A 21,602-nucleotide genomic window follows, 5' to 3' on the forward strand; every position below is an offset into this window, starting at 1 on the left:
TGTATTAAATAGTTCTTTTTTTTTTTTTTTTGAGACAGAGCCTTAAGCTGTTCCCCTGGGTAGAGTGCCATGGCATCACAGCTCACAGCAACCTCCAACTCCTGGGCTAAAGTGAGTCTCCTGCCTCAGCCTCCCAAGTAGGTGGGACCACAGGTGCCCACCACAACGCCTGGCTATTTTTTGGTTGCAGCCGTCCTTGTTTAGCAGACCCCAGCTGGATTTGAACCCATCAGCTCAGGTGTATGTGACTGGCGCACTAGCCACTTGAGCCACAAGCATTGAGCCTATTAAATAGTTCTTTTTTTTTTTTTCTATTAAATAGTTCTTAATGAGTCTTCTGGAAGCTTGAAAAAACTGACCATCTTTCTGCTAGTGAGACAGTACAATTAAATCCATCCCAGTAGCTTTAAAATCATCAATTTATTTAAGCTTGTAAAAGGTGGTGATATGTCTCTGTTGCCAGTTAAGTGAAAGTAAATCAAACAGTCACAACTCCACAATAATAAAGGTACCTGGGTTTGGTTTCTCTCACACACTCACGCATCTGTATTTTACACAGAAACTATGACATCTGGTCATTAGGTAAAGTTTCTCCTTTTAAATCGGTTATCTGTATTCCTTTCATTAGCTCGATGTAGGACTTAGCACAGTTAAATTTGAGGGCAAGTAGGGGTGGATATTACCTTTACATTATAGAGTTTACTGACAAAACTCTAAGTGACTTTTTACTATTTCTAAAAGTCAAATATAAATTAGAGTCAACAGCCATGCAAAGTCACACCAGGATCAGAGACATACGACATTCTTCTAGACAACTAGTGCATATTTTCCTGACATGACGTTATTGGAACTTTTATTAAATTCAGAACTTAGGCAAATCCATTTTGATTAGTTTTATTCATAGCATATAAATTTGGTATGTTTGTTAGGGCTGTTACATACTTTAGACTTACAATTTATGTATCTCAAAAAGGAAAATTTACTTGTTTGCTGTAACTACTGTGAAAATTTGGGGGGGGGGAAAGAGCTGTATGTCCTTCTAGTGACAACTTCTGTAATTATTCCAAAAGAATGTGCTTGGAAAATAGCCTGAGATTCCTTTAGGTGACATTTTGATTACTCCTTAATCAAGTTACATGATTTTTATTATTAAATCATTAATAATGGTATACACAATAGAAAACCTGAAAGCATCCGCTTTTATTTCTTTAACTCTTTTGTTATGTCTACCAAAAATTCTTCTCAGAGAATAACATACTCAGATAGCACATGGTTTGGAAGGAAGGCGGGCTGGAGAGAATCTAGAGGACAGAGTTCAGAATATACAAAAGAATCACCGGTGAGGAAGACATCAGTGACACATCTTACCCAGGTGAATGTCAATCTCAAACTCGGAGGTTAGCAGAACCACCTGGGGAACTTAGTTACCCTCACTTCTTCCATTGAAAAATCGCAAAAATAAATAACTCAATAAAAGGAATGACTTGTGAAAAGACGTATGCTTTTTCCACAGTTGCGTTGTTTTGAAAACAATCCTTCTAAACATGCACGAGTTCATTCAGGTTTTAGCTCAAATTCCGTCTGCTCTGAGAGGTCCTCCCTTAAGTCTCCCATTTAAATCTATTACCTGTTGGTTTCTTTCTATCATCCACATACATCATTATCTAAAAGTACTGCCTATTTTATTTACCTACGTGACTATAAGATATCCCTCACTGCAGAAACGGTAAGCCTCCTGAGGGAACCCCTCTCATTCACAGGGGTGAGAAGCAGTGTCCATTAACTCTTGGCTGAGTCATCTGCCATCCACACAAGACTCATACTCAAGTCATTTTTCACCATATTCATACTAGCAGAAAAAAATTCCGGAGGTATTGATTTAATGAGTGTAAGAGCAAAAAGAAACTATGAGTGATAAAATCTATTAACTAACCAATGTTTTCAAAAGCACTCTCACTTCAGAGATTCAATAGTATAACGGGTTCTTTTTCCATTTAGGTTGTTAAAACAAATACCTTCCAGTGAATAATTTATAGGCACCAGAAGTTTATTGCTCAGTTTTGCAGGCTGGGAGGTCCAAGATCTAGGCACCAGGAGGTGCCGTGTTTGCTGAGGTCTCATTCTCCGCGTCCTCATACAATGCGAGGGAGAAACAAACTCTCTCGAGCTCCTTTATAAGGGCACTAATCCCATTCATGAGGGCTCCACCCTCTGACCTCCTCGCCTCCCAGATGCCTCACCTCCAAATACCACTACACCGGGAATTGTTTCAGTGTAAAAATAATGGCAGACACCAACATCCAGACCATAGCAGGCTCCCACTTACATGCTTAATTCATCTTTAATAGAATTATCTATATTTTCATCTGGATTTCTTACAAGATTATGATGTCCTCAGGGAAGAGATCAAGTTCATTTGTGTTTTCCCAGAGTAAGTCTTATTGCCTTGATACATTTTGATTACTTCTTAATACTTATTATACAAAGTTATCTTATTTTTATTATTAAATCATTAGTAATCGTATGCACAATAGAAGAATTGAAAGAATCTTCTTTTATTTCTTTAACTTTCTTGTACGTCTCCCAAAGAATCTTCTGAAAGAATAACATACTCAGATAGCACATGGATTGGAAGGAAGGTGGGCGGGCTGGAGGAAATTACGAGGACAGAGTTCAGAAGAAGAAAAATGAACCTTGGCCCAGCGTGGCGATGCCCATTTGTAATCCCAGCTCTCTGGGAGGCTGAAGCAGGTGGATCACTTGAGCTCAGGAGATCAAGACCAGTCTGATTAGCAGCAAGATCCTGTCCCTCCTAATAACAGAGAAAACTAGTCATTGTGGTACATTCCTAGAGTCCCAGCACTCAGGAGGCTGAGGCAAGAGGATCGCTTGAGCCCAAGAGTTTGAGGTTACCGTGAGCTATGATGCCAGGGTGCTCTACCACCCAGGGCATCAGAATAAGAATCTGTCTCAAAAAAAAAAAAAATTAAAGAAAAGAAAGAAAGAAATAAAAAGAAAAGAAAAGAAAGAAAGAAAGAAAAAAGAAAAGAAAAAAAAAGAGTCCCAGTAAAGAATACAGATTACTATGAATAACAATGTATATTATGAAAAGGATTCCCATAATGGCCTAAAGTGAACTAATGCAAACGCTCAGTGATTTTATTAGAGGTTTTAATAAATATGTACGATGGGCAAAGAACTGTTGGATGAGTTTAGGAAGGGGAGGAAAGCATGAAATCTTCCCGCAATCTGCCTATGCCCCAAAGCAGGTCAGCACAAGATAGCTCTAACAACCCACAACACATGGAGTGGAAGGTAAGAGATTTTAGAGGGAAGGGGTCAAAAATTAAATAAATAAATAAACTTGCATTGACTTTGAAAGGAATATTCAAAGCTAAAATACATAGTAAACAAGTTGTAATAAAAAAGCAAGTTATTATTATGCAGCCCATTTGAAAGTAAAGATGGATAAAACTTCACATTAGTAGATACATTTAAAATAATAAATTGATGGCATCCTTTGAAAACTGCCCAGTAATTATCAATTATATTTTACGCGACTTCCACATTTTTGTTTTTGATATTGTCCTTAATGCAACATGCTTTACCAATATACCATAATAATATTGTCCTTAATGCAACATGCTTTACCAATATACCATAATCAGGCCGGGCACAGTGGTCACGCCTGTGATCCTAGCACTCTAGGAGGCCAGGAGGGTGGATTGCTTGAGCTCAGGAGTTGGAGACCCTGTCTCTACTAAAAATAGAAAAATTAGCCAGGCGCTGCCGTGCATACCTATAGTCCCTGCTACTTAGGAGGCCAAGGCAGGTGGCTCACTTGAGTCTGGGATTCTGAGGTTGCTGTGAGCTATGATGGGGCCCCTGTACTGTGTAGCCTGAGCAACAGAGTGAGAGTCTTGAATTTAATTTTTTTTTAATTAAATCATAGCTGTGTACATTAATGCAATCATGGGGTACAGTGTGGTGCTTTCATATACAATTTGAAATATTTTCATCAAACTGGTTAACTTAGCCTTCAAGTCATTTGCTTAGTTATTGTGTTAAGACACTTATATTCTACTTTTAGAAAGATTCACTTGTACCCTTGTGAGATAAACCCTAGAGGTGATCCTTTCAATCACCCTCCCTCCACCTATCCACCCTCCTCCCCTCCCCTTCCCCTCCCCATATTCTTAGGCTATAATTAGGTTATAGCTTTCCTATGAAAGCTATAAATTAGTTTCATAATAGGGCTGTGTACATTCAATACTTTTTCTTCCATTCTTGAGATTCTTTGCTAAGAAGAACATTTTCCAGCTCCATCCATGTAAACATGAAGGAGGTAAAGTCTCCATCTTTCTTTATGGCTGCATAGTATTCCATAGTATTGAATGCGCCCGATCTCATCTGATCTTGGAAGCTAAGCAGGGTCAGGCCTGGTTAATACTTGGATGGGAGAGTCTTGAATTTAAAAGAATATATATATATAAAATATATATGCATGTGTGTATACACACACACACACCGTAATCATTATGTTGAGCAATACTGTATTCTACTAATACTCTTACTGTATTATATATAGTTTTGTTTAAATATTTTTCTTCCTGTGTAAATCTCAGGGTATTTTGAGAAAGAGAAATAAGCCTTCAGGTTCCTCTGCTCCCATCTGTTATTTTATGACTAGATGTTTCACACATACTGTTTCTATAGGAAAACAGTACAAGCATTGATCACGAAGGTGGTTTTCCCAGGGTGAGGCTTCTCCATGTGCTGACCCCTGACATTCCCCAAATGCGGAGAACTCAACTGTATAATGTGTAGTGCGTGGGGGAATGCATTCGTGCTTTCCCCTGGTAAAAGAATAACAACATTAATAATAATAATTATTATTTTAAAATAATAATATTAATGAATAATAGTTATTATTATTTAAAAATAATAATTTGAAAAAAGTAAAAGCACAAATTCTCTTTTTTTTTTTGAGACAGAGTGTCACACTGTCACCCCAGGTAGAGGGCAGGGGCATCCTCATAGCTCAGTACAACCTAAGACTCCTTGGCTCACGCCATCCTTCTGCCTCAGCCTCCTGAGTCACCAGAGAGACAGGGTCTCACTGCGGCTCAGGCTGCTCTTAAACTCTTGACCTCAAAAGATCCTTCAGCCTTGGCCTCTCAGAGTGGGAGGATTACAGGCGTGAGCCACCAGGCCTGGCCTTAATTCCTTATCTTTCACTTCTTGATATAAAGTTTGTCTGTTAAGAATAAAGTAGAATAGAAATCAAGTTTAAAATCATTACTGAGCTGGGCACATTGCACTCCAATGTGTGTTCGGATATTGATTCAAATCAAAATTTTAAAGGTCAAATGTTAGAAGAGTCTTCAAAGCAGTTTATACCTTGCAGGGTTTTTTATTACAAGTTGAGTGACTGGTATTTACACATCTGATCAATAAACCTAAGGTACTTTTATAACCCCTGTCATTTAATATTATTAAGCATATAAAAACTACTAATCTCCGAGCTACCTTTTATATAACAGTGACATGCTGGCATTTTCAAGTCTCAATCAGATTGCATAACACGCTGACCTTAATGTGGTGATGAGGATCTTTAAGAGTTGAACCAGATGAAATTAAAATAGCACAGAAAACACTGTCTCTTTAAGAGACTCTTTGTTTAAAAAAACTATTGTTTGGGGGCAGTGCCTGTGGCTCAGTGGTTAGGGTGCCAGCCCCATATACCGAGGGTGGAGCCCAGGCCAAACTGCAACAAAAAAACAGCCAGAGGTGGTGCCTGTGGCTCAAAGGAGTAGGGCACCAGCCCTATATGCCGGAGGTGGCAAGTTCAAACCCAGCCCCAGCCAAAAAGTGCAAAAAACAAACAAACAAACAAACAAATAGCCGGGCATTGTGGTGGCGTCTGTCCCAGCTACTTAGGAAGCTGAGGCAAGAGAATTGCCTAAGCCCAGGAATTGGAGGTTGCTGTGAGCTGTGACACCACAGCACTCTACTGAGAGAGATAAAGTGAGACTCTGTCTCTACAAATAAATAAATAAATAAACCCTTACTTTAAAAAAACAACTTTATTTGATTCTATAAACAAACTATATTTGATTATATCACTTTTTTATTCTAGTTTAGCTTAGGATAAAATGACCAAATGCTGTCAAATAAATCTATGTTGTGTTACAAGAATTAAATGGAGCTAGAGACCCAATCTCATGGCTAACTCGACATTCAGTCAACAAATGTTAACCGAGCACCTTCGGCGTGGACGTCAGTGGAGACGCAGCAAGAAAGACAGATGATCTCCCTCCCCTCAAGGTGCTAACAGCAGAGTGAGGACACACAATTAAACTAGCAATTAAATCCAACAGGACAAGCATTGTAATGATGGAAACAGGAGGCTTAAACTCTGCATTAAAAGGCCCCGTGAAGTAGGAGAATCTCAAGTTGAAATTCAACAGCGATTAGAAACTGGGGCACAGTGAAAGAGAATAGGCCCTTCAGAAGAAGCAAAAAAACCTTCCATTCAGAGAGCAAAGAGCGCCAGGCGGTGGCCTGGGAAGTGAAGGCCAGACTCCAAAGAAGCTTCTGTCCCATATTAAGGTATTTGCAATTCTTCCTAAAGACAATGGTCACTAAAAGAATTGCAGTGGGGTGTCACCATACATTATAATGGTTACTTTTGAGTTTTTAAAAATGTTTAATAATTCAGTTCTTTGTTTTTTTTTTTTTTTTTTTGAAATGGGTCTTACTATGTTGCTCAGGCTGGTCTCAAACTCCTGGGCTGAAGCAATCTCCTGCCTCAGCCTCCCGAGTAGCTGGGATTACAGGTGCACACCACCATACCCAGCAATAATCGTTAATATTAGTTGGGGGTATTCCAGACCCAGATGTGTTTGCCTAATAATGCATCAACTTCTTTAATTTTCATGATAACCTTGCAAAGAAGAAATTACCATTATCTTCATCTTACGGTGAGAAAAGGAGCCTCGGAGAAGTGACTTGCTAAAGATTAATGAACTAGTACAGGGTAGACCAGAGCTCAAAGCTCTGCATCTTCCTTCTGAAGGTAAAGAAAAAAATATCCCAGAGAGATTTAAAATGATTTCTTAATTAATCAAAGTCGGTTGGTACAGAAAGCAAAGCAGTACGATACTTGGAACTCGTGGTAGGTGATGAACTAGCACTCACTTAACATGGGGAAACAGGAAGAGTAGCAAACTTTTGCTTTCTAAAAGGCAGTGGGTGTAAGGACCGTGATGAATTCAGGTTTGCCTGTTTTGAACACAAAGTACAGACTCATGCACTCCATAATTTAGTAAATTGTGAACCACATGTGGCCCCGTAAGACTAAAATGGAGCTGCCCTACACACGTGTCCCATTTTATTCTTTTATCCTGCGTTTTTACTGTGCCTTTTCTATGCAAATATTTGCCATCATGTCATAGCTGCCTCCGCTATTCAGGGCAGCAATACACTGCACAGGGCTGTAGCTCAGGAGTTGTAGCTATACCACATAGAATGGATGGGTACACACGTCCTGCGATGTCCAAACAATGCATTTCTCAGAATGTATCCTAATCTTTAATCTACTCCTGATTATAACCTGAACAGCACTGGGTCTGGACAGGCCTGAAGCTCACACAAGATACCTGTTCTGGACGTGTAATGCAGGTGTCATAAATTCAGTAAGCTTCCTGAAGCCACTGGTACACCTGACATTACTCAGAGACCCTGAAATGAGGGAGAAGAACCAATGTACCAGAACACTAACAACGCAGAAAAAAATGAAGGAAGGAGAGTCAACAACGAGGACAGAAGAGTAAGTAGCGAGAAGAGCGTGTATTCCAGACATCAAGGAGAGGGGTTTTCATCAGATCAAAGCTACTCAATCATGTACTAATAATAACTCCAGTTCCTCCCCGACCAGGCCATGGGAACAGGCAGAGGAGACACGAGAATGGTTGTAAAATAAAAAGAAAATCATAGAGATGTTGTTTTTGAAAGACAATCAGTACAAGTTTATGCATCATTACATCAAAGCAAAGCATTTATTCATTTAAGTTTTGAACACTTCGTAGGTGCCAGCTCCGTCCTAGACACTTGGGAGGCACCTGAACAAAGCTGAGAAAAAATGATACTGACCAGGGAAGCAGAAAAGGGCACAGAGCTGGGAGGTGCAAAGGGCCAGGTAAACAATGGACCATAGGCAGGTTAGGGGGGTGGAGAAGCTTAGGATTCCAACAGGAGGGTACAGGCGGGCATCACTGATCTGCAGCAACTCAGAAGAGATGAAGGGGTGGGGAGTTGGCCGTGGAGGAGGCAGATAAAAACCAAAGAAACCTGCATAGACACAGACCTTAGTTCATCACAATATATCAAGGTAGGTTCCTTAGTTTTAACAGAGGAACCACGCTACTGTGAGAGGTTAATAACAGATTAACGTTCGTGTGGATGTACATGGGAACTGTCGGTACCACTCCATCAATTTTTCTGCAAATCCAAAAGAGTTCCAAAAAATAATGTCTTATTAGTTTAACACAGACGTGCTTGTAAGCAGTTAAACACAATGGCCCCATACACCGGAGGTGGTAGGTTCAAACCCAGCCCCGGCCAAAAACTGCAAAAAAAAAAAAAAGATAGTTTCAAATACTTTAAAAATTTTTTCTACACAAAATGATTAATCTCAAACAATGAAAAAAAAAACTATAATCTACATTTAGAGCTCAAATGCAATCGTCGTGTTGTCGTAAGTCTGCGGTAGGTTACGCCGTCAAATCGGGGTGAAGATTTCATTGTGCACCATTAAATGAGACAAAGCCGAAGCCCTTCAGATGCGTTTGAGAACGGCAGTTTTCCAAGACGCATCTTGTGTTAGACACAGAATCACTGGCCGCCCTGCCCACCCACAAAGCCACACCTCGGAATGTAGCACTTGGCTCTGCAAATAGGCTCGCCGGTGAGATACTATCAGAAGCAGTTGGGGAGTCTCCATAAAGTATTAAAAGGGGAAAATCCTCAGTTTGTGACTAGTCTATATCCGTCTTCCTGTCTAGAGATTAGCAGGACGTGGTGACTGAAGCCCAGGTAGCCACCGGGTCATCCCCAGGATGGAAACCCACGGGCTATAGGTCACGGAGCTGAAAAACAGACACGGCCTCGGTGTCTGAAGACTTGATGGGGTTTTAAGCTGGTCCTTGACCCCCTCATCTATTATCTTTTTATGTGCAAGAATAAAGCCCTGGTTCGTTTAAGCTACCACAGTTAAGTTTCTGTTCGTACCCACTACACAAAATCCACACATTAGATAAGCAAAAAATATAAAAATTGTAACTCTGTCGGGAACAGTCTTAAGAAATCATTTGTTTGGTTCCGAGCCATCAGGCAACTACTTTACTGCAAATTAGACTTTAAAAATTCCATCTCTTTTCTGACCTGTACCCAAAAAGCTAATGATAGTTTCACAAAGTACGATCTTAAATCTGTAACGCTGTTTCTAATATCTTTTTCCCTCTGGTTAGCTATGTAATCATAAAGCTATTAAAGAAATGGCAAAATCAACTAACGTGTCTCCTCTTGGATTTGCATAGAAATAATATCTATTTGTATTTTAGGTATTAAGGCTTTTCTGACGCAAACATATATTCACAAAGCAATGACATTAAAGAATGGACATTCAGGAAAAGTTTTACAATTAAGCAACGACCCAGGTTTCGATCAGGAAATTAAATGAGAGGATACGAGAGGATGAGAAGAAGAGAGAAAACATTTTTGTTTTAGATGCAAATGTTTTATTTAAAAACAGAAGGGCACGTTTTCCCCCTAACCCTTATTAGAATTATTTCCCCAAGCATTCACTGGCCATGCGTATATCTAAAAACAACAGATGGGGCTCGGGGCCTGTAGCTCAGCAGCTAAGGCACCAGCCACACACACGGAGGCTGGGGGTTCGAATCCAGCCTGGGCCAGCTAAACAATGACAACTACAACAAAAAAATAGCTGGACATTGGGGCGGGCACCTGTAGTCCCAGTTACTTGGGAGGCTGAGGCAAGAGAATCACTTAAGCCCAAGAGTTTGAGGTTGCTGTGAGCTGTGACGCCACGGCACTCTATGCAGGGCAACAGCTTGAGACTCTGTCTAAAAATAAATAAATAAATAAAAATAAAAACAACAGATGGAACATTCATTTATTTATAGGAAGTATACAGAATGGAAGGGGCAGAATTGACTCTGTACAGCAGCCGTCTCTGCCTGACCAGACACCCTCACTGCGGGGAATGTTCAGAGATTCCCAGAACGATGTCCTGGCTACGTCACAGCAGGATGTCCGCCATCGGTATCTGCTATTGTCCTTGGGACGTCTGCAAATTATTAGGTTTATGAACCGACCTGCTCAAGCCCTTCAATCACACCTGATTTGCTCTGCTTACGTTACACATCATTTTACTGCTGTTTGATTCGATGATACCTTTGTATGTAGCAGCGCTTAACAACTAAAATTTATAGAAAAGGGGATTCTTCCAACGACGCTTTATCGAGAGAAAACCACAGGACTTTGGTTTTGTGGATGGAAGTCACTCTCTTTGATCTCAGCGTCATTGAACAATAGGTTGAGGGCATCAGAAACTCGCAGGGTGCAGATTTGTATTTTCTCTCTTACCGACATAAATCAAGAGCTGATTTATCAAGCTGTGAAATATATTAAGTTCACAGGGTTTTAACAAAGGGTTACCAAACCGCAGGAACCTGCTGTGATTCAAACCACTTTCAGATGTCCTTTTAATTATACTAAATGAAAGTTTGGGTTGGCTTTGATGCTGACGGGCAAACATCGCAATCTCTTGAAAGAGCTGCTGAAAGTACTCCCTGTCGCTGTGGTTAATATACTACGTTGTACGCGCACCGGTCATGCAATGACCAATTTATTCCAGTCACTTTAACAAGGATATCCAGCCTGACAGGCCGCAAAGAATAGTATCACCAGTCAAGCAAAGCACGAATCATCAGAGGACTCTGAAAGCCGTCTGGCATCCACCACAGAGCTCTTTGTCACACAGCCAATTAAGTGACCAAACAAGGATCTTGAAAATACTCATTAATTTCTTCCTAGCAGTATAAACGGAGCCTCCAGCCCTCCTTGTCTTGTGCCGGGAAGGCACAGAAGTGAAACTGGCATAATTCAATTTGCACTTTGTCAAAGGGGCAAGCCACAACTTGGCTTCTCGGAAATTAATAACACCCCAAAACATTAAGAACACATGAAAAATGAAAGGAACGGGCAAAAAGGTTTAGATGTTACATGTGATAACACAGATATCTAGGCTTAGAGTTTTTTTAATTAACAGAAAGTTGGCATTTCCTTGGACTCCAGGAAGCCGCACTGCCCTGGTCCTTCTCCTTCCTCAGGGCTCCCCGGGAGGTCTGTGGCTGGTCTCTCTTCTCTCCTTGGCCTCTTCACAGCATGCTGTCCCGGGGTCCAGTCCTAGATTCCTTCCTATCCTCTCCCTACATTCATTCCCTTGAAGAATTCATCTGGTCCATTGACTGTAAATACACTAAGCTCAACACGACCAAATGGCAATTTTTCTAAGCTAACTTCTCAAGCTAACTCCATGCTTGTCTATTTAACCACAGAGTCACCACCTATATCACACATATAATAAGAATCTCAGCACGGCCCGTGATAAACATGCCCCCAACTTGGTCACAGACAGGTCGTCTCAATAAATGGCGACTTTATTGTTTTCAGGCAAAAAAAGTCCAGTCACTGAACTCTTCTCTCTCTCTCTCTGTCTTCTCATGTGCAATCTCTTAGCAAATCTTTTGTTTTGCTTTATAAAAAGAAAAAAAAATCCTGAATTCAGATGACCATCTCAGCATCCAGCACTGGCCAGGACGGTCACCCCACTTCGGCTCTTTCTCCTCCTGGGACAGGCTGCTCCTCACATTCACCTCGTCCGACACCTCCCACAGCCTCGTCCTCTGCTGGAAAGGGCCCTTCAGATCCTGGCCCTGGCTGCCCTGCAGGTTCATGCCTTGGGATCCTTGTCTTGTTCACGCTGCTCCAGCCGCACTGGCCTCCTTAATCGCCAACAGGAATGTCCCCACCTCGGCAACTTTCTGCCCTCTCTGCTGAAATGCTCTTGGTCTGTGTGGTTTACTCCTGTTCATCCTGAGTTTTGCTAAATACCACGTCTTGCTTTCTGGCCTTAATTTTCTCCATAGCCCTGATCCGTGTCCAGCAGGCCACAGAGGTTACACCCTCAGTGTATTGTTCACATTCTACCACTAGAATTTTTGCCCTAGAAGAGAGAGCAGGGGTTTTGGCCTGGTTCGTCCATGGCTGGTGAGACTATTGGGCAGGTGCGCTCGACTAGCAATTCTTGGAAATTCTTGTCACTGGACAGGATGTGAAGCTTTTCCAGTCCAAGACGGAGATGGGTTTTACATTGTTGAAACCAAGGATAGAGATTTCTAGGCCATTACTGAAGTGAAACAAACAAACAAAATAAATACACTTTTTGAAATGAACAAATTATCATGCCATATTGAAATAACAGGAAGGCTTTTTTTTTGTATACTCTGTAAGCTTTTAAAAATATAGACCACTTGTCTTATGAAAATAAAAAAAAGAAAGACGGGGCTGGGTGTTGATGGCTCACACCGTGATCCTAGCACTCTGGAAGGCTGAGGCAGGTGGATTGCTAGAGCTCAGGAGTTCCAGACCAGCCTGAGCAGAGCGAGACCCCATCTCTACTAAACATACAAATGATTAGCTGGGCATCATGTTGGGCACCTGTAGTCCCAGCTTCTTGAGAGGCTGAGGCAAGAGTCTGAGGTTGCTGTGAGCTATGACACCATGGCACTCTGCCCAGGGGGACAGAATGAGACTACTCTGTCTCAAAAAAATAGAAAGAAAATCAGAAAATCAGATGTGGGTGCTTCTTCTTTATTGAATTTTCAATCTATCAGTTTTTTCTGATCCGTCTCAGGTTGGCTATGCAGGCACTGATGTGTCCTAGCACTGCCTTAAAGACCTTACATCAATACCAAGACCTGATTATGCTTCCAGCAACAAGGCTGACCGCAGACCTCCCAGGGGACACCCATGTCCTCTATGGCTTGGAGGACAAAAGAAACTGCTGATAAAAATGAAGATATATTTATTAACTAGGAAAATGTACTGTTTTGGAAACAACAAAAACGAACATTGATAGTTCCTCATAGACTTTGCTCAGAAGCATTACTGTTTAAAAGACAGCAATCTGAGTCTGGGCAATGAGGAAGAAACGCAAATCTGGGTTCCGTGTACCTTTACAGAACACGGAGGCTTCGTTCATAAGCTCTGTGAGGTCATCCGCTAGCTACTCCCATGTTTCACAAAAACTACAAAGCTCTCTCTGGAACGATGTGATTCTTACTGGTTCATGGATTCTCCTTTCCCGACCCCATCCCTTAACTTGAATCAAGATCTTCTGCCTCGGCTCCTGTGGCTGGGTGTTCTGGCGGACGCCTGTGGTCCCAGCTACTTGGGAAGCTGAGGCAAGAGAATCGCTTAAGCCCAAGAGTTTGAGGTTGCTGTGAGCTGTGACGCCATGGCACTCTACCGAGGGTGACAAAGTGAGACTCTGTCTCAAAAAACAAAAAACCTTCTGCAATTCACAACCTACTAGCAGAGTTATAATCAAAAAGACAGAATATAACAAGTCTTGGTTTCACATGGAGCTGTGAACCACTCGTACGTTACTGGTGCCTTGAAAAGGGTAGGGCCACTTTGGAAAACGCACAGTCCCACCTTCAACTTGAAGGTGCTGTATTTTCCACTTGTTTTTTCTCCTCTCAAGATGATAACTTTTCCTCAGAGGAAATTATATTTTATATATAACCTTAATATGTCACACAACAGAATTAACACATAGCTTTTTGAACTCAGTCTCAAAACAAGATAGAAAAAAAAATAGTTGTTTTACTCTGTTCCACTCTGAGATATAGTGCTGAAGAAAACCAATTACTATAAACCAAATATACATCCTGCTTCCTGCCGGCAAACGATGAGGTCAGCCCTGCGGCAGGGGCATCTTACTGGTTAGGAATGTAAACTTCTGAATCAAGTCTACACAGCTTTAAATTCAGAGCTTCCTCAGTTTGTACTGGGTGACCATTAGGAAGGTCATTTATCTTCCCCTGGGCCTTGTTTTCTCAGCTGTAAGTCTGAAATTGCAGGCTGGGCTTGGGGCTTGGGGCTTACGACTGTAATCCTCACACTCTGAAAGACTGAGGCAGGAGGGTCGCTGGAGCTCAGGAGTCTAAGGTTGCTGTGAGCTATGATGGTGCCACTGCATAACACCCAGGATGACAGAGAGAGACTCTTGTCTCAAAAAAGGAATTGCAATGATTCCATTACAGTGTAGTTGTGTATATTAATTAAGAGTGTATACTAATTGCTTTGGATAATGATAGGTGCACAATTCATGGCTAACAAACATTTATTAATTCTTAAGAAAAAATTATTCTTCCTTGGGGTACTGAAGCAGCACAAGACCCCCGTCAGGAGCGGGGCAGTCGTGCCATCAGTGCTACCTGTGTGACCTTGGGCCAGTCCCTCACCTGCTCTAGTTCTCAGCTGACGTATCTTCATCCTGAGGTCCTTCTGCCAAAATCACAAAACAGCAGCTGTTGAATATTCATGCATGAGACAAACCTTACTAATCTTCCCTGGCATGAAACTTAAAACTCTCTTCTCTAATGAGGGTATTGAAGGAACTCAGGATATTTCAGCCCAAAATATGACTCCTTGGCATAAAGAGGATTTTGAATTAAAGGTCCTTAGAAGTCAACAGCCCTTGGAAGGGGCTGTCCCTCCATCTGCATCAGACGGACCGTCAAAAAGAATAACTGCCTTTCCTTCCTCTCCCTTTATCTCACTATGTTGCAAGAAAGAAGATCAAAAATGAAATCAGACCCGGAACAACTCATTTCAGAGATAATACCTATCTCTTAAGCTAATTCACTTTGCAAAGAGAAACATTTACAAGTCAGTCTGATCCCCCCATCCATTTCCATTCATTCCCCCAAGCCTCATTTATCCTCCCTTGACACCATTTATTGCTACTCACAGACTTACCCATATCCCATATTCCTCATCCTCCCTCCGCTCTGAAATGAGGGTCTATAACCTTCTGGAACCCACTGGGAAATCCGGCCATCATTCTGAGATTCTCCCCATGTGCACAGTAAATAAAACTATTTCTCTTAATAACCTGCCTTATTGCAAGTTGATCTTTCAGTAAATCTTCTGGGACGAGGAGAAACTCTCACACTTTAAGCCAAAGAAATGGAAGTCGTGTGTTTTACTATTACACGTATCAACTTCCATCTTTTGATAGTCAACAAAGGATTTTAGTGTAATCCAAAATTACAGCTAAAAAAGGACAAAATAAAATATACTGGACCTAAATTGTTAAGACTGTTGGGATGCCAGCATAAGCACTTTCTGGAGAGTCACGTATAATTTGAAAAGTCACACCGGCCACCTTTTAATTTTTGATCTACAGATCAGCTATCATAGTTGACAGCTGACAGTTTAAATTTCACAGTGCTTTATTTGTGTGTGAAATAAATAAAAAGTTGGAAGCAGGAAGATATAAAAGGTGGATCTAGATAATTCATAAAATAGACCCTGAAGCACTAAATAATTGAAAGCTAAATGGATTTATAGTGTCAACATCGACCCCAGAATAATCATTGCTGGTGTGTGGGAAAAGGCCATTATTTTTTAAGAAACTCATGACAACTGAATAATCATTTCATTTCAAATCTAATGTATAAAGCCATTCAAGTGTATGTCATACCTTTTTCATAGATAGCTCTGAACGTACTCTAAAATTAGATGCAATGAAATAAAAAAAAAATAGGGTACACAAAATAAGTCTTTGGTGGCGCCTGTGGCTCAAAGGAGTAGGGCGCTGGCCCCATATGCCAGAGGTGTCAGGTTCAAACCCAGCCCCTGCCAAAAAAAAAAAAAGTCTTTAAAATTCAAATAAACTAAAGTTTAAAGTGTAGTTCACTCTGGAATTTCGTGGACTAGGATCCGCATTGAGACACACAGAGGCAATACCGCATGTTAGTGAATGAAGCATTTCTGCTCCACCGAGATCCTGTGTGCATTTGGTCTTATCAGATGTTTAGTCAACAGCCGAAACATTTATACATAGTTAGTCAATTATAACACCAGGAAATCAGCCATTGAATAAGCCAGCCTGTTAATTTTCCATCAGAGATTCATGTTTGAATGACCATGCATTTCAGAGGTTTAAATACCGAAAGGCTAATTATCCCAAAGGCCCCATTAAAAGGATAGCACAAATTGCACTTATAAACAACCTTAATGTGGGGTCAGCTCAAAAACGATCTTCAGCTCTCCATGTAAAGAATACTTCAATTTCTATGCCTACTGCACACTCTGTGAGTGTACAAAAATATATCCACATATACCTATGACACATGTACGTACCTACACCCGTAATCATCTGTAGTGATGACTCATCTCCGTATCTATACCTACCTAGATATCTATACCCGTACATACCCCACCAAAGCAATTTCTTTCCCAAAGCCTTTGAAAAATAAACGTCAAGTTTCTCATACACAAAGATTCATATTTTATAAAGTAAAATGCAAATTAAAACCTTATCTTCCTAATCTCTATTCAACGTTCAATCTTTTTTTTCCTTTTAAAATATTGTCTTACAAAAGGTCCTTATCATTTTTATCCTAACGACTTCAAATTCTTAAGGAAATGTGCAAGAAAACTATTTTTTTTAATTGCTTATTCTGCAAAGAAATCCTGAGAGTAAAAGCAAGTAAGAGTAGGTGAGGTTCAGGACATCTTACTCCAAAATACGGCACTTTGGCATTTGAGAAAACAGTGGAAGCAGATAAGTAACCCACTCCCCACCACCTCAGTCCTTCTGCCCTGAAGCATGTCATAAAACTGAGAAAGAATTTTCTGACACTCCCAGAAGCACGTCCTAAAATGGACAAAGAATTTCTGACACTCCCTGAAGCAAGTCTTAACACCCTCCCTAGACAGGTGCCCTACCCCATACTGGGAGGAAAGGAACCAAGACACAGAAATTCCAAGAAAAGTCAAACCAACAACCTCACTCAGTACCCTCCAGTTTAGCACCACTGGGTCATACTCCTTTGTCCAAACTCCCTAGGACTGTCCACTCTCCATCAAACCTCTAAGCATTCCAACCCACGGCTTTCTCTAAGGCTCCCACGTCACATAAAACTCATGTTAAATGAACCTGTATGCTTTCCTCTTGTTAATCTGTTCTTTGTTATAGGGGCCCCATCAGGAACCAAGCAATAAAGTGAGGGAAAGAAATCTTTCCTTCCCCTAGAACCAACACATACTAGACAAGTTTGGCCATCTACAAAACTAACTGATGTGGAGAGGCCCCTTGGAAGGCGTTCTCATGCTGCCCAGGAGACTTGGAAAACACAAAATCCAATCCACGGGATCAGGACCCATCACGGAATGAGAGTGTAACTAAGGGAAGGTGAGCCTACCCAGCGTTACATTAATTCATCGCAAGTGTTAATATACTAACATTCAGTAATCAGCATTTTCCATTAGGTTGTAAAATCCTAGGGCAGAGACTGTATCTGTTTTGTTCCCTAATATTTGCTGAGGAAATGAAGACATTTATGTATGGAGTTTAAAAAATGGAAGAAAAATCATTTGTCAGCCAGAATTAAGCAGATGACTGTAGCACACAGAGATCTCTCCTGACATTAAAATGCACTGGGTTGCGCTTTTCACCATGTGAGTGGCTTTCCCCCAAGGCCATCTAGGTCCTGTTTCTTAATTATAAATCCAATTCCCACTTCCGTACAACCCAGAAGGATAGTGGTATGAATACTCAGATCTATGGGAAAGTACGAATGAACACATCAGCATTCAGTATTTACATCAACCCAACTTTGTAAGAGTTGGCTTTTGTTTTAAACAAGTCACTGCCCCAGTATTAGGTCTGACTGTGAATTAACCGGTAAGTTTTAGCTTTTGGACTGCCAATCTCATGAACATTAACTTAGCTGAGGCATCTCTTTAAACACGGAGACGGTCTTCCTCTTTAAGAATTGTTGGGCAGTGCCTGTGGCTCAGTGAATAGGGCGCTGGCCCCATATACTGAGGGTGGTGGGTTCAAACCCAGCCCTGGCCAAACTCTAACAACAACGACAACAAAAAATAGCTGGGCGTTGTGGTGGGTGCCTGGAACCCCGGCTACTTGGGAGGTTGAAACAAGAGAATCACCTAAGCCCAAGAGCTGGAGGTTGCTGTGAGCTGTGATGCCACAGCACTCTAAAAAAAAAAAAAAGAAGAATGCTAGGATGTGTACACATAACGGATCACATGCACAGTCACGCAGTTTCATGCTTTTTCTGTCCTCCGTCCAGCCCCCCTTCCCTTCCTTTCTTCCTTCACTCTCTTCGTACCAAAAAATAGGAACAGTTTATTGCTTAGAATTGAATTAAAACACAGTAGCTCTATAAAAATTAAATTTACATTGGGATTAAAATCTTTGCAGTCAGTGAGAGAGTAAGACAGTCACAGACTTGTCTTGAGCCAACACACAGTTCCATGTTGGAAAGGAACCATGACGTTCCAAGTATCCTGGACTATTTGTTGTCTTCTAAGACTTTGTCTTCTAGGACTTGATAAGCAAACATTGGCCGACCTGAGGTATAAATGAACTATTTCCATACCCACCTTGATGAAGAAATTAGGGATTTCCACGTCACTCCCAACTCACCTTTTTGGTGATGATCAAAATGTTTGCACCCCACGTTACCTCTGGGGCTGCGTCCTCTCCTTTGTCAGAGCACTGGCACTGCCAAATTTCTTTTAAGCAAATGGTTTTCATGTCTTTTCATCCCCCCCAACCCTTGACACCCTCCCTGGAATTCCTTTAGTCCTAGAGGGTACATTACCAGCTTTCTATCATGTCCGTATATTACAATAGAGACATTCGAATCGTAACACATTTATTAAAACGCAGACAGTACCTGGACATAGGCTCTGCAAGAGCGCTCTCTTTTCTGAAGCTGAATCCATTAAGACAGCAGATTAAACACAGAATAGAAAAAAACAAGTTAGTGACAGAAGAAAACAAGGAAAATCAAAGAACACACCTACACAAAACACCTGATTTTGCCGTTGGCTACGGTCTAGGGGGGAACGAGAGCTGAGCGGCAGCAAACCCTAAGCGATGGAGTAAACATTTTTGGAACAAGCCAAGTGAACGCTGGGTGGCGTGCAGCTGTTAGGACAGCGAGCAAACTTCGAAGACGTTTAGTAGAAATTAGTAAAAGTCCATCCACTTCGTTCCTTTTACACAACCCACTTCTCAGTTAGGTTAGTTATTAATTCATTGGGAAACGAATGAAGACGTGCGAAGTTAAAGAAATTATGTCAAGAGAACTGAGCCCATTTTGGGAGGATAGATTATTTGTGGTTTACGGATGGCTCCTGGGCCCCAGAAACCACATGCCTGTTCGTACAAGTGAAAAGTTCTGTCTATGAGGAAAATATAAATGCCCATTCATTATGATTAGCTGATTCTAAGGGGCAAACACCAAGAGAAAAATAACTTCTCATTAAAGCAGGTGGTCAATCTCCTTTATCGCTGCTTTGGTTTCTTGAAGAAGTTCTTTTGACAGTTTTGACCCCAAATCAAATTATACATTTTGGAAACTCTGATGGGGTAAGAAGCCTATTTTTGTTTGTTTTCCCTGCCGAGTGATGTTTTTGTGGGCAAAAGGTTTACGCCGACTCATAGTTAGTCCCACGTGTTTTTCTTTTTTTCTGGCGCTAAAATGAATAATGATCTATCGCCCTGTTTAAATCAATGAGCCCAAATTTTATGATTTGGGTTTTCCTCCTCTTCTCTATTGCCTTTTCTTCAGCAGCCTTGATTGTCCAAGGAGAAAATTATCCAGAGTTAAGAGGCAGTTAACTCTGATGCTTTTTGTGTGGCTAATACCGTCCCAGCTCTAATTCATGCCTTCTTCAATGAGTGCAGAGAGTTACTTCCCCAAAGAATTAAGTGAAGGATGAGCAGGTAAATTGCCAAGGCTGTCTTGTGGACCGCTGACTCGAATCCCTGTCTGCAGGTCTCTAAACCCTCCAGAATTTCAATGGGGAGCACAATTGATTTGGACGGAGTTGACTCTGCAAATCTGATGGGTTTTAACTGCTTCGGGGAATGAGGGAACCCCAGGGCAGGCAGGCGGGCCAGCAAGCAAGTGGATAACCTTTGCCCTCCCATCTCCTTACCCCATCATGCAAATTAAGGTATGTCAAACCACATGACACAAACAATTGAAAAGAGCCAAATGGGAAACAAAAGAGTGCATTAAAAAGCCTCACAAATGGAAATTTGCCCATTACGTCGTTATTTGATATTCAGAGCGGGCAAGCTGATTAGCGGTAGCCAGTTAGAAAGTGACATTAATCGCCAGCGTTACCTGATCCCATCAGGCATCAACACCATTTTTAAGTACAGTTACAAAGTCTCGCTATAACAAGGCATGTTACGGATATGTAACATTAATAGAAATTGCTACTTTCCACACATTGTCATAACAGAAGCTGGCAGCAGAGTTCACCACCAGCATCTAGTGGGACGGGCAACAACACAGCAAAAACTCAGCATGTGCAGATTGGAGGGGGCAGCTGCAGATTAGACCCTATCAGGGCCCTAAGTGACAAAAATAATTCCACTGTGCTCCCGTGGAAAAGGCTGTAATGATCCTAACAGATAGAACTGTACCAGTTTTGGGAAGATGAAATCAGAGCCAAAGTTTACGATCTGGCTTTTTTTCTAGGTAGAACAATTACGATTTTTAAAAAGTCTTTCATTTGGATGAGTGAAATTCTGACCTGTCAGGTGCAGAAGAACTATGTCTATATTAAATCCGATCTGCAGCCAGTTTTCATTGTAAAACGGAACATTCTTTTAGTGAATTCCAGACAGGAACATTAGTCTGCTACTGTCAAAGCCTTGCTGTTTTAAATTTTATTTTATTTTTGTTTATTTTTTCAGACACACGGATCCTGAAGAATAAATTCTTGCCTTTTGAAGGAGTGAGACTATCATGATATCCAAGGCATGAAAAGGCAGGTTTCATAACCAAGCTTCTTACCAGTAGCAATCCTAATATTTTTTCACCATGGGCTTAATTAACCATGTGACATTTTTTTACATCTTAAAAATATATTCCTTATGTAGATGTAAAATATATTTTATGTTTATCTAAATAAACATATAAAATGCATAGAAAGTATTTTCCTTGAAATGAAAAAAGTGAATTACTTTCATTATTCACAATTTAAATTTTTGGAAATAGATTCAGACTTTGAAAAATTTTAATGGTACTAGTGTGAAATCTGAGCGATTTCAAAGTCTAGAGAAAGTCAAAATTCAAACTTAATTATTTGCCCCATGGGTTTTTAAAGCCTGTTATTCATTAGTTTAAATTACCTCATTTTAAAAGCATCTAAAGTGGAGTTTTCATATC

General features: G+C 40.9%; 1 protein-coding gene and 1 non-coding gene across 2 annotated transcripts in view; one reads left to right on the plus strand and one right to left on the minus strand.

Moving 5' to 3' along the window:
- The window catches only part of ADGRL3 (adhesion G protein-coupled receptor L3), a 372,824-nt gene that overhangs the window by 118,053 nt on the left and 233,169 nt on the right, over positions 1–21,602 (minus strand). The window contains exon 10 of the mRNA XM_023518203.1: positions 19,089–19,127. Coding sequence (XP_023373971.1) covers positions 19,089–19,127 — 39 coding nt within the window. The remainder of the gene's footprint in view (positions 1–19,088; positions 19,128–21,602) is intronic.
- LOC111727918 lies at positions 4,702–4,859 on the plus strand. The gene has a single exon (XR_002775345.1). It is a non-coding gene; the product is annotated as a U1 spliceosomal RNA (small nuclear RNA).

Source organism: Otolemur garnettii, unplaced genomic scaffold (assembly GCF_000181295.1).
Source record: "Otolemur garnettii isolate 467f Iridium unplaced genomic scaffold, OtoGar3 scaffold00130, whole genome shotgun sequence".
Classification (NCBI taxonomy): domain Eukaryota; kingdom Metazoa; phylum Chordata; class Mammalia; order Primates; family Galagidae; genus Otolemur; species Otolemur garnettii.